Source organism: Homalodisca vitripennis, chromosome 8, assembly GCF_021130785.1.
Source record: "Homalodisca vitripennis isolate AUS2020 chromosome 8, UT_GWSS_2.1, whole genome shotgun sequence".
In the NCBI taxonomy this organism is placed as follows: Eukaryota; Metazoa; Arthropoda; class Insecta; order Hemiptera; family Cicadellidae; genus Homalodisca; species Homalodisca vitripennis.
The window spans coordinates 66569302-66584462 of NC_060214.1; the positions used below are offsets into that span (position 1 = coordinate 66569302).

The 15161-nt window shown below is 30.8% G+C and overlaps 1 protein-coding gene across 2 annotated transcripts in view; it reads right to left on the reverse strand.

Moving 5' to 3' along the window:
• LOC124367659 (nuclear receptor-binding protein homolog) overlaps positions 1–15161 on the reverse strand; it is a 160928-nt gene that overhangs the window by 18038 nt on the left and 127729 nt on the right. For both annotated transcript variants that reach the window (XM_046824658.1, XM_046824659.1), the window contains exons 3-4: positions 12440–12664; positions 8121–8251 (exon numbers count right to left, since the gene is read on the reverse strand). In XM_046824658.1, coding sequence (XP_046680614.1) covers positions 8121–8251; positions 12440–12664 — 356 coding nt within the window. The remainder of the gene's footprint in view (positions 1–8120; positions 8252–12439; positions 12665–15161) is intronic.

A 15161-nucleotide genomic window follows, 5' to 3' on the forward strand; every position in this document is an offset into this window, starting at 1 on the left:
TTTGCTCTGTTGTTAACTAGAGTTAGAATATGCCAAATTTACTACTTTTTTAAATGGTCAGTGTAACTCAGCATTTGCAGGATATTTGGTCATTTAGGATAATTTTTTACATCTCTTTATTTATCCTCCTAATGTTAAAAATCAACTTCAATTTAAATTATTAACATAACACTTTCAGGAGAGTGGATACACATATTTACTACTCAGCAACTTGCAAACACTCCATTTCATACTAAAATATTATTTTTCAAAGTAAAATGGATCATTTTAATTAAGGATAAAATACTTAACGTTATCGTTCAGTTAGGCAAATTAATTGAATTTTTTCATTCATTCAGATTTTTTAATAATTGGTCTTTTTAAAATATAGCTCTCGCTGAATAGTAGTGACCACTTCCTGAAAATTTCACTCAAATGCTGCAGATCGTTATTGTGCCGACTAAACATTTTACAATTTAAGGAGGTTTACAGATTTGTTTACAAACTTATTATAGTCAATTTTTTTATTACGAGAACACTAGAGTTAAAAAATTAGTGACCAAAGACCATAAATGATGTCTCTTAATATCTCTATTTAGTATGAAAATATGAATATTATCATACATATGATATTTAAAGAAACATTAGATCATTTCAAGTTGTTCTCATGGGGTTTTTTTAGTTATCCACTCCTTCCAAAACGAAGAGGTATAGGCAGCTCAGAAACTAGGTAATACTGTACCTATCTACTGAGCTCCTTCCCAAATTTAAAATCTTAATCAAACAAAACCAACCCCACTTTAAACATTTATTTCCAACAAATCTATCCTAAATAGTTTCAATTTCATCCTCTGATGAAGAGGTTGTCATCTATATACTAAAAATGAATCGTTAAACTGCTTACTAATCACAAACTAAAGGACGATTGGGCCAATTTGGCTTTTTTGTAAAATATTTGTTGAAGTACAAGGAAAGTTTTTATATATAAAAATAATCCACTACTGTGCTATGCTTATTGTTATATGGGACTTTCCTGTTTTATATAATAATAATTATCTCTAATAATAACTTTTGTTTGCTCCTCTTCCCTCGTTTCTCTGTGTATGAAACAAGTGATATTTAGAAATTGGCCTTCTGGTATTGTTGGTTTTGTCATTAAGATCCTAAATCTGAGCTGCTAACAGCTTCAGGTTTTGGAGCTACCCTGCCTCCTTGGTTGTTATAAAGGTATGAATAAAATTAAAACCCATAACAACTTTGAGTTAATCTGCTTATCACACAAACCCTTTAAGAGCCATATGTACTGGCGGTCTCTTGAATGTATGCTCATAAGGCCAATGTTACATGTCAAACACTTTGAAGCCCTTATTTTTAGTCATAGAATTATGGGATATTGTAATTTTAAATATATGATTTATATAGAATAGAATTTCTATTCTATATGCATTCTAATGATTTTTAGAACTTCAATCAATACATTGGTTGTCCTGGGGAAAAAGAGAAAAAACTTAAAAAAAAACTTTTTTGTACTTCATTATTTTAATATTAAAAAAGCATACATAAAGAAAAACTGGACTCAGATTAAAAATACATTTAGATTCTGATTAAACATATATTTCAAATGAACCATCTAGTATAATTCTAAAACCAAAAATTCAGGTAAAAAGTATTTGAAGATTAAAATTGTTCTTGTGTGGTAGAATTCAAGATTTTTTTAGTACAGATGACTCTTAAAGAAGGTAAACCATTTAAAATAGTAGTGAAAATAAAATGAAAGACAGTAAGAAAGAGATTTTAGACATCTAATACAGTAGAAATTTAATTAATATTGTCTCACTTGAATTTACAACTTTAGATTATAAATTATATCAAAAGGTAAAAGTGTATGTAATAACAATTTTTAAATTCTGCATTTTTATTTTTATTACTATCAGTTAATTGATTTTTTAGAAATTTAAAATGACAAAAATTGAACTATATATTGCAAATTCAAATACAAATATCACTAATCCTGAGTCATTTAGTGCAAATGTGTTTAATTAAAAACTATCAAATAACAAGTATTAACAATTAATATAGAAAATAAAATTAATTCTTTTTCAACAAAACAACGTAATTCGATTTTTACGTTTATCTTAGTATGATTTGAAAATATTAACATTAAAGAAGCAGACAATTAAAAAAATGTTAAAATATTTAAACACATTTTAACTCTAGTACAAAGCAAAGCAATCAGAATAAACGTTTTCAAAACTGCATTCAATAAAATTCACAGAGAATATCTTTATCTTTATTTCAGTATGATTTACTAACAATTGTAATTTGCATCTATACCATGGAACTGGTACATTAAGCCGACCATTGCCTTATCACCAGTACATCTATAGAAACATTTCTCATTTTTGGTCTTGAATAAAAGAGTAAATCAAAACTGTATTCTCAAAAAACCATTTACTCTTCTTCATCCAAATTTGAGACACTGAATTAATTATTAAGCAGTTATAATGGTCCAGAAGTAACATTACAAACTACTATTTGGCGAATAGCTGACTTTCGGCATTGGTCACAGTACAAAACCCAGATGGTATAAAATAACAAATTAGAATTGTGCAACCATTCAATATTATAATACTGCATTCAAAAGAAATGAAACGAAGGTGAATCCAAAAGTTGACAAAACGTCGACTCCTTGCAATGGCTCTTGCATATATTGAACTCTACTGTCAGCTCCGAACATGAGATAGACTTTATTAATAGTATTTATTTGTTACTTTGACTGGCGCAGTTCACTGGTTTGTAAGAACCTGATCCAAAACTTTCTTGTATGTTATATTATAAAAAATGATATGTTCGACTGGTGAAATAAAAACTGTGATTTGATGTTTAACTTCTACGTTGAAAATTATTTATGCACTGAACTCTGGTATATGAAAAAAAAAATATTATACAAAAATCCAAGAAAGAAAATGGAGCATCATTCTTGAATCTTGGGACCAAAAACTACAAAAAAAAAAAAAAACGCAAATATTACAGAACATTTCACGTTACAAAAATAATTTGCTAACATTCTGTGTTTTAATCAATATGAAAAGTGTTACTAGTTGTTTTTATTACACATTCTTTCACTATAATTAAAACTTTATGCAATACAGTTGTAACTTTTTGTATAGCAAGTAATCTAAATTAATTGAATTGCATCCCACTAAAAAAAGACAGAAATCAATATTTATAATTTATTTGCTTCACAGTTTTTTGCAAAAATGTCAGATTTTAGGAGTGTCTTCACAAAGCAATGAACTGACTTCCAGAAACAAAAATTGTAAAAAGTCTTTAATCAAGTACATACAAAACAATTCTTTATTACTCAATTATATATATTTTAAATATAACCCGAAATTTCAAATTAATGTTTAAAGATGAATGTTTACACTGCCTTACTACTTAAATAGTAGATAAAAATAATAATTCAAATATTATTAATTGCATTTTGTTAATATCAATAAACAAAAGAATCTTATTGGTTTAAATCTAATTGACATTCATTTAATGGTGTAGATTATAAAAATCTTAATTCTTCTTTCTTCAAAGGTACAGACATTTAGAATTTTCAACAATTGAAGTATTTGATCACCAAATATCCACAATGAAATCAAAATGTCTATCTCTTATTCTTTGAAAATGTTTAAAGATTCTATAAAAGAATGGGAAAAAATGTATGAACTCCTTAAGACTGAATTAATTTTGAAAGTCATGAGTTTACTACAGGGAGAGTTTTATGGGCCCATTAGGAGAGAGAGAATCATATATATGTCTAAACATGTAGCTTACAATACATGACTTTAATGTTCATATATATTCAAACTAAATTTGGAAAAACATTTGTAGATCAAATGTGAGTCATCCACCCCAGAAAATTCAAAATGTATCAAACATGATCTAAGTTTATAGCACACTATTTAGAATGTTATTGAATGATTCATACTCATACATGAATGGTTTTAAACCAAACATTTTTTTACAGACCAAAACTTTAATCAATTCAATTATAGCTGCTGCCCATTGAAAGTATAATAGGATTTCATACATTTGCCATTGTTATGTTATAAAGATATAAAGCTACATTAGGACGATTTAAACCTACACTCTTCCTCAGATGTCAATAAACATCCACAAAGAAAACTTAAAACTAAAAAGTGTAGCTATGAAGTTGCCTCACACTGAACTAAATCTGACAACAGAATATGTTGTACATAAAAATAAACTCACATATATCTGACCGGTATGGTAACAGCATAAAGTCCAGACAGATAAGAATGAAAGTAATGTCACTGCACAGAATCAAGGGCACTACACAACATGTGTCCACACACTAGGGAAGGTGCAAGACAGGGAAGGTGATAATTTGTGCATTTTTAACCTTATGTCTTAAAAATTCATTGACACTTGAGGAAGAGGGTAGATTTCTCGAAATGTACTATTATATTTTTGCAACATTTAATGTTGACAAATGCAGAATAAAAATAAATAGTGAAAAATCTACCATTTTAAAGGTTCAAAATGATCTGCTACAAGCTGAAGTCTTTTTTAATGACTAATTGCACCAAAACATCTTCATGAAATAATACAATTTTTTAAGTTCGAACTTGTGAGAATTGATTTGTCTTGTAACAAATAATATGGGTAAAAGTAATACTGTATTTGCATAGAGAAATTTGTGTGCCTCTTTATGATGGTATTAATTATTATTGTATTATTTACTTGAAATATAAAACATGTCTAGAGTGTTTCACTAAAAATTTAAATAAAATGAAACTTGGCTTTGTTGGATGTGAAGTTAGGACAATTAAGTCCCCTCTTTCACTTCACCTTACGAATTGACTGTGAATATTCATTTATATTATAACGTCACTACAATAATCCTTACAACTACAATGCGTATCTAATTTCTTCGCAAAAACTTTAATGTAATATTTTTCCTGTATTATGTTTCATGGCAAATCACAAAGATCCAAAAAGGATTTTTTTACGTTCTAGAACTAATTTGATGACCTTATGCGACAAACAACATTACATCAAAATTAAGTTTTGCAGTGTAAACAAACATCACTAGATTTAAACCAGTAAATGTTCTCTTTTAGAAAGATTCATCAATACCAATTGTTATTGCAATATTTAACAATTTGATGGGACACAAGAACATTGTGGGGACAAGGTCACTCTACTGATGAGTCAAAATTTAACACCCTACAGCTTTGCTTTCTCCAATGACAAAATCTTTTTGGCAATCTTACAAAAAAAAGAATTGAAATTGAATTGTGCATTGGTGAAATATGTAACGGTCGAATTTAATTAATAAAATGCTACAGTACACACATTCATGAATTAATAACAAGTATTTCAATACTTAAAAATAACTTTAAGTTATCGCTAAAATATTTTATTTACATAGTTAATGATTATGTACAAGACAGTACAACAACAAATAAAGTGACAAAGGAAAGACGCTGCACACGATCAAGCAAAAGAGCTGAGTGTCAAATGTGTAATTTTTGTTCATATCTGATATATGTAGTAGTTTAGGAATTCAGAGCAGAAGAAGGCAGAAAGACAGTTAACAGTTTTTATTGATTAAGCCTAACAAAATTATAAGATTTAGAAATCATACTTTAATATGTTCACTATTGCACTACTTTTAAAGAGATTGTTTGCTAATTCAAAACTTTGATAGCATTTACAATTGATTTTAAAATCTAAAAACATTTTATATAGATCTTGACGTAATTCAAGAAAAAAATTTGTAGATAATTTTAGATTAAATTTTGAGATAGTGTACATAAAAATATAATATAAGCCTACCAGCTACCTCAATTTTTATTGAAAATGTAATTTTTGAAATCGTCAAACAGACTATAGGTGATGCTATTAAATAACTCCAAAGAGAGGGTTTAGAGTTTGGCAGGAGAGTGAGACTTTAGAGACACCAGGAACAGTTAATTAAGAGAACGCCTACATTTAAAATATAAATATTGCACTTTATATTTAAATATTTATCTCAAGAGAAACATTTATATTTTTATCTTCATCTAAAAACTTACTAGCCAGATGTACTTGATATGTTTTAACTTTGATCTCAACTAATTGCAATTTTTAATAATGTATTTTATTTAAATATAGAGTAATTATTTAGTGTGAACATACTTATGAAAATTTATAAAACACTAACATGAGTAAACCAGCAGTTGAGTACTGTACATTCTAAAGTAGTTTAGGCCCAACGTTGCCAAGTGCCTAAACTCATTCATTGCTTACATATGCTGGCCTCCTTATCTTCTTAACATATGCATGTATACGTGAATTTTCATGTTTGACATATATTCTTGTACGAAACACTGTACTACTTGTATATTTGATGCAATTATATTTTGTTAATGAATCATTATTTGTAAAGCTAGGAATCAATGACTGAACAGTTAAGTTTAAAAAAGTGGTGGTTTGAAATGTTTTTGTGTTCACAAGCCTACAGAATAAAATAAAATTATAAGATTTTTTAAGAATATAATATTAAATTTAAACTATTTTTAAAAATCAATTATTAATATACCACCAAGGTTTATTAATAGAATTCTAGAAATAACAGCAAATTTTAAGTAAACATAATTAATCCAAAAGAAATCCAATATAACTTTAAATAAGCAAAATATTTACAGAATACTATACAAATAATACTGATCTAATTATTATGCATTGTGAAAACTGAAGAATTAAGTTTTATAACTTTATATCAGAAGATGCTAACAAAACAAGTTTTAGTACATAGTAAACAGTAGCATTAACTCGGGTATTTTTTTAAAATTTAATGTGTATATTATTGCAATATTTCTACAAAAGTAATTCTTTTCCATTTACAGTGTGTATTACTTCCGTCTATGTATTAAAATTGTTTTAAAGAACATGAAGTGCTATTACAATATTCCTACAACAAAACGTAAGAAAAGTATATGCAATCAAATGCCATTGATTAATTATTTTAATTTACCTGAATATTAAAAATGAAGAATACAATTATTTATAAAATACATTTTAATCGTATTTTAAAATGTTTTACTCAAATAAAACCTATTTAAATTTACATTAATTAATAATCAATTAAATTAAAGAGTGAAAATTTTTAATTTATATTGAATTATATATTTAATTATTGAGACAAATTTATGATTCTGTAACTTACTTACGGATTGTGTAATTTTTAGATTCCAATACTTTAAACTAGATAGTTCAAACATTTTATTTCAATTAAATTTAAAAGTTACATGTTTCAGCAATGCACAGCAAAACAATTAAATAAATATTTTAAGCAATTAGAAATTGACAGTGAACATAAAAAATTACTCCCAGTTTTCACAGAACACAGGTTGTTAAAACACAGAACAATAAAATAATGGAAAAAGAACTAGCATTAGGGGAAGGGGCTTTAAATGAGCTTTAAGAAAAGAAAAATGGAAACAGATTGTACAATCTTGTGAGTGGAAATTAAATGTACCTGGACACAAACAATGATTGTTACTAAGCTAGTCTTCAAATCAATGCAAAACTTTATTATTAATCTTACTTCATATAAAAAATGCTCAGGTTATAATTTTTTTTACACAAGAGAATTGAAAGGCCTGTTAAATTTTTTATACATTTGTTGGGAGAACCAACAGTTTGAACCATTGATCTGACGACTTACCAACGCCACTATCGACCACATCTGTAATCAAACTACAGTACCAAAATTCATTCACTTATTTAAGAAGGCGTCTACCATGCAAGATGGATTTGAAAATAATAATAGTGGTAATTAAGCTGACTGATTAAGAATAATTAAAAATCTTGTAGAAAAATATAAATTAATGGAAAAATTTAAAACTAAATTTTTTGTGAGTGAATGCTGATTTTGTTTGTCAGTATTTGAGATAAAGTGGTTTGGCTGCCAAACAAAATTTTAAATAAAACAGAAAGTACAGAAAAACTGAAAAGCTCTTGCACGGTGTATTTATGTTACTGGTGGGTTGAGCCAATTTAAATCATATACAACTTTTTGCACTGATTTGAATGGTTCATGGGTGTGGGATATTTCATTAGGTCGGGAGGAAACGTACCTAAGCGCCGATAGAATCTGGGAGCACCATCGCTTCCAAGCCTGCAAAGGCAGCTTTTTCACGTTTCTCTTGGTTCTTTTCAGGAACTGTTTCAGTGATCCGGAGGACATATACTCCGTGATAAATATCACCTGAAAAAGTAACAGAACGTCTCAGAAAATAAAATTAAGAATAGATTATTGTATTTTTTAGAAATAGCCCGATACGATTAACTTTTAGGAAACTTTTCTTAAGTTTTTAAACTAAAATTATTATTTTCATTAGAATTGAGTTCTGGGAGCATCAAGAATTATGTACCAGAATAATTAATAAAACAAGTCAGAAAATACAACTATTAAACTTTATGAGAAACTTCATTCAACTCATTATAACATCTTTGAATCGTATTACATCCCACCTACTTAGGATAATCATAATCTAATCACTATCATGATGACTTGGGAAAAAATTACAGATAACACTTAATCCAAACAAAACATTGATCTACAAATTATATAATGCTAAACAACTGTTTTATTACACTATTATACTAGGAGTTGAACCACTTTTTTATTCAGTTTCTACACTTAAATTCATTTTTTTCCTTTTTTGCATCTGTTCGAAACAGAGTTTGATCTAGTTACAATTGTAGGAGCATTATTTTAATGACTACACTATATACCATTATTTTGTATATTATAATGAAATTACAAAATCAAAAACCCTCCTGCTATCTTACAAAATTTAAAAATTAATTACTTAAATTGCAAGACATTTCTTATTTATCAATTCTATTACGTCACCAGTGTCTAGGTTACATACTAACCACACAAAATTGAAGGTTGTAGAACAAAACTTTTATTGAATCAATGATGTACTGTAAACAGTTCATTTTAGTAAAACAGCTACTTTAGATATTTTAAATGATTACATTTACTTAAGATAATTTTACAATTTGATTCATATCATAATGGTATCATTTTCTGGTAATATATATATATATATATATATATATATATATATATATATTATAATAATAACCAATATTAACACGGCGAAAGCAGACAGCTGTGATTATTTTTCTGTAACTATTTTTTCTGAATTGTAATATTAAGAGGTATGAATGCATTCCGAACACTAGATTCTAACTGGTGAAGTGTAAGGAGAAGGCAAATAAAATACATGCATGATGTCCAGACTCCACCAGGTTTAGGAGCAATTCTAATACAATGAAAATGGATTTTAAAATGTTTTAATTTAAGTTGCAAAATAATAAATTTTGAAAAAAGTATTCATTTTAGAAGCAGTTGAATTGTAATTATTAATTTTATAACCGAACAAGGTAATGAATAAACATCTGATGTACATCTTCACGTTAAATGGAGGATTCTGTCTTTCCAGTAAACAAAAACAAAAAACACACTTTTCCACACTCTGAATCTTTAAATAAATACTACACTAGCAAAATAGTAGTAAAAATAACACAGGAAACGTCCAATTGCTCTCAAACTGCAAAAAATGTTAATATTGAAGCCACTTACCCTCAATATATGTAAGCATGACAACTAAGCATACTGGACAAGATGAGTACATAGACAATGGAAATCACAAAACTTTCCTTGAAAATTAAATCTAATATTTTCAAACTATCATTTCTAGCTATTTTACTATGAATCATGGTTTGTACTCATATTAGTTTTCCACTCCCAACAATTAAAATTACCAATTATCTGAAAGAACAGGTGCTGTGAGATCTTTGTGAAGCTCCAACACTTTGGTTTTATATGGAGATACATTATTATTATTAGTTGGATAATCTGAAGATTTCTAAACCAACTGGTTTAGATCATATATAAAATTGGATACCTACTTAACATATACGTTGAAAACTGTCGAAAAAATATTGAAATTTTTAACTTAGTTCAAAATTGGATGTAATAATAAGTCTATCAGATCATTTATAGTTCGCTGTAAGATTAGTTTTATTTTTAATAATTTCGTGTTTATGTATTATTATTGTTTACTCTACTGGGATTACACAAAACTTATCTAAAAAGTTCATACACTATGTTTTCAACATATTGGATCACAGTATAAATAATATGCTACATAAGTAAAACTACTGACTGAACATTATAAAATTATTCACTACTTGTTGTTGACATTTATAGAGGACCTTTATACATAATTTCTATAGCAACACACTTTGCATGACCACACCTAATTGAGTTTTTCGCATACAGCGTATTACTGTGAGAGAAATTATTTGAATTGAATTGTATTTCTTGTAAATGATTAGTTTTAAAAAATGTACTCAATTTATTGAGTGCAATTCAGAAATAACGGAAAAAATTAAATTTAGTAACAAAGCACACAATTATTTTGCTTCAATTGATTATTATCAAATGTTAATCTGAAAATGAGTAACAATAAGAGCAAACGCCTTTTCTAAACAAACTTACTAAACTAAACTGTGAACCGACAGTTGAAACAATGTGCTCTGATCCCCCCTCTTTACAGTGTTTACACAGTGAATTATCATATCCTGAATGTTTGCACTTCGACATTATCCTCTGTTTCCCTCGATTGAGTGACTGGTTTAATCACTTACATTGGTGAATTACTGAGATCATCTGCCTTGCCATGATTCTAAAATTTTCACCAATCACAAACAGTTTTTGTAGTCTTCAGAAATTCTAATTTTGGCTAGTTCATTATCCGGCCAACAGGATCAAAACCGGGCATGACAAATATTAATGTTGTCAAAACTACTCACTTTTCTTTACCGGGGGAAAGGAAAAGAAATAACGGTTTATATGTCTACTTCACTACAGAACAACAGAAGATGACTAACTGTTGGCCAGAAAGGGTTATGAAAGTTAGAGCTGCAAGACAATTATTTTCTATCCAAATCCAACTAGTAAAGGCTTCAACAGCACTACACTGCACTTTAAAGATGGCAATGCCTGGAACCAATATATCCCATTTCCCCTTGGACCCATTGTGGCTACACATATCCCATTCTTCTACTCATCCCGAATGTCCTCATCAGTCAAGAAGTCATACAAAAGACCTTATAGTTTGAGTGTAATACATATTTCTCATCTTGTGGTTTAACAGAGAAACCAAAACTGCATCAAAACGAAAAGTGGGGCTCTTATCAAGTAACAGTCATATTGTAATATATAACGCCACACAGTCATATTATTACGTCTATGTTGTCAGAGACAAGTACATGGTGAATATTCTTAAAAAGGAACTCATCTGGATATTGATATATGTAAGTGAGGGATTATGTATTCTAAAACTTCCCAGACTTCATAGATAATTTTTTCCCTTATCTATCGCATTATAATGATAGAGGAAGTATTGTGCGTATAAAATTTATCTGTAAAAATTACTCAATAAAAATAATGATATCAGCAAACCAGGAAAAGAGCACAATAAATCGACGATTTATTGCCTATGGAGTCATATGTACTGCAATTAATAGTCATGCCTTACTCGTGAAAAATTAAATAATATGTGATAAAAACAGCATATTATTTCGGAAAACACAAAATTAAAAGATCGCCTTTCCTGTGCAGTATATTAAAACAAATAATTTCATTTAGTCCTGGATTATGCCCATTAGACGATACAATATAAACGGTTAATCTGTACTTAGTATTATAAGAAGACAATTTTAGCTAGTAAACATAACAGTAACATTCTGATCAATATACTTCTTAAATGGGAAAGACATGTAACAGCAGTGTAAAGCCAGAGTTATTACGCATTTATACTATTTTCTAGTATAACCTATTCCAGGACACTTTGTTCAACAGAAACAATTTGAGGATAAAACTATGCTTTGCTCTCCTTTAATATATCTCCCATATATCTAAAGTATACTATGTGTAAACAAGTTATGTTACACTTTAACTTATTTATGAACATCGGAAAAATAAAATAAACTTTTTTTGGCTTATCTCAAATTGACATGAACAGCATAGCAGACTCTGCAGAATTTCAAACAAAACTTGACCTTACCCTAAACTTTAAAATGAACTTTAGGGGTAACTGATTGAAATAATCTTATAAATAGACTATAATCGTAAGGAATTAAGGGCAGGAAAAGCATTGTGGCCAAATCATATTTTCTCATCAATTGAAATTAAAAACAATTCATTTTTAAAATTGTGATATTTCCTCAATTTAAACTAATGAAATAGAAAGAATCCCTAGAAAACCCAGTACATCAAATTATTGTAAGATCTACAAACTAAAAAATATTACGTACGACTGAACATGTTTTGGCCAGTTTACTCAGACAAGAAGCTATTCCTGCTGTTACTCACCCTGGGCTTGTCGTTGTGAGTGTCCGTCCAGTAGCGGTGGAACTTGACGATGTTGGGGTGTTCGAGCTGCGTCAGGTTCTCAAACACCTGCTGGATCTTCTCCTCCTGCGCCTTGAAGTTCTTCCGCTCCGAGAATTGCACCTCGTTCCACACCACCTCCACACCCTCCTCCGTGTCCATGGCCAGGTACGCACTGTCAATCCCGGGCACATCCCGCTGCTCCACCTGTCACACATACATTCACGTGTTACAACACTCACTAGTAACATACTGTACTAGACAGTATACATTGTACAAGCTGACTCGCTCGCTTCATTTGCCCCAGCCGAGGGTACAGTGTGCAAGGGCGGACTCACACATCAATTTTGGTACTAGGTAGTTTTCTGACTTCTTGGCAATGCATTGGACGTCACGGAGCAATTGTAGGGTGAGTGTAAATGAAATATGAGAAATTGTATCTAAAATCTAGACAATAAAACATAATTTCTTCCATTTAAGGCCATCTGTACAGGTGGCCATCCTGGTGTTACCATACCAGTAACAACATTTCGAAACTTCAAAAACTTTAACTGTACAGGTGGCCATCCTGGTGTTACCGTACCAGTAACAACATTTCGAAACTTCAAAAACTTTAACTGTACAGGTGGCCATCCTGGTGTTACCGTACCAGTAACAACATTTCGAAACTTCAAAAACTTTAACTGTACAGGTGGCCATCCTGGTGTTACCGTACCAGTAACAACATTTCGAAACTTCAAAAACTTTAACTGTACAGGTGGCCATCCTGGTGTTACCGTACCAGTAACAACATTTCGAAACTTCAAAAACTTTAACAGACTTGCTTTTAATCTTAAAATCATGAGAGGTAGCTAATTTTATGCATCCGGTTAATAAGCATACAAAATTTATTTGGGTGCGCACTGATCACATTTTAAAAATGACTGTAGCTCTCCGATTAAAAATTTGAGTGTAAAAAAGATTTTTAATTTTAACTTTGTTCTAATGATTGTTCTCACCCTAACTCAAAACTACAACCGGCTCTTAAGGGCGACAACATTAACTACCAGACAAAAATTCTGGTTTTTACAACAAAATTATATTTTCAATATGAATGGTCCATGCAATGTAAGGGAAAACTACAAAACATGCATTACTGTAAAGTAGCTAAAAAACATTACAAGTGTATTTCAAAACTACAGAAGAGGTAATCCACATATTAATAGCACGTTTTGTATATAATTAATACCACATTTAAATATAATATGGTTAACAAGCCGAGTAAAACATTGTTCAATAGAGTGCTCCAAACATAGCACTTATGTGGCGGTAACAGGAACAAAAGGAACAGGAATCACCACCAAATGGCACTCAAGGATATGAAGGCAAGGGACAATTTTACACAAGAGCCTTTTATATTTCACTGCCGTCTTTTAAACAAGAGACCAATTACACATTTTCCGTAAACAAAACATCGTTTTACGGTTTATTACGCTGGATATTTTTCTTCTGATTAATAATAGCTCTTTTAGCTTTTAATTTTGAAATAATAGCTCTCCTAAAGCAAACAAATCTGTAATTTACTCCAAAAAAGGATTATTGTTATTAGTACAAGAAAACTACAAATTCATGGCGATTTCTTTAATATTTCAACGTACACTAGTTAAAGAAGGAGCGGAGGAAGGGAAGGGTTCTTCGTAACGTATGTGTGATTACAAATATATTCACTTTGCTAGGAGTCATAATGTCAAATTACCTGTTGGGTAACGAGTGACAAACGAAAACTCTACAATCCTATCCCTTCCGGATCATAAACATTGCACACACAATCTGACCACTCGTACTCGGCCTCGGACAAAATTGTGTAACAGTCGACCGCGACACTGTCCTCGCCGAAAGTTTCCAATTAAAAGTCACCCAACGTTACAGAAATCACGGCAAAAATCTTCCGCCGCCGACGGTCCCAAAGGGGGCCCCCACTCGTGAAAACAGTGCCGTCATGTAGTGGGCGGCTGAGCGGAGCGTTGCTACTCGATAATTACAAGTCGTAAAATTAATTCCGAGCGGTTTACAAGGCACGGCCCGGGGAATTCGACTACTTGAAATTCAAATGGAGCGTCGCACGCCGCGGAACGAGAGGGCCGAGGACGCAAGGTCGGGAGATGGTCGACAGTCCGGCCCCGGCAGGAACCTGCCGCGCAGTCACCGGTTCCCGATATGGAGGGCCAACCTTGAGGCCGTCTGTGACCGGTGCTGAGTCACGGAGGAAATGCGATTCATTCCACCGGTATCCTATTGTCGGTCCGGCTCCCTGGGAGACGTTTACTATTCGACTACGAACGCAATTCCACCGTCCGTTCTCATTTATATTAATTCTAAACACGTTAGGTATCCGAAGACATCATCATCCACACAAAATCTGAACTCTCTCTGAAAACGCAAACTTATATCCACTTATACTTTGAGACAATTCGTAAACACACTGTCATTATATGGCGGGAGGGGGAGGTGAGTTTCGGGGTTTGAATTTCTTAGCGAACCATAATCCTTCTTCATTATTGAACCATGTAAAGACCGATCGAAAGGTTTAAATATACACAAACAGGAGAACGATACATTTGCGATAGGTTATTTTTTTCACTGCATGAAATTATTAGAAATCGGTTCCACCCCTACTCCGCCTGCAGCATACCCTCACTGAATAACTCCAACCTAAGCAATTCCT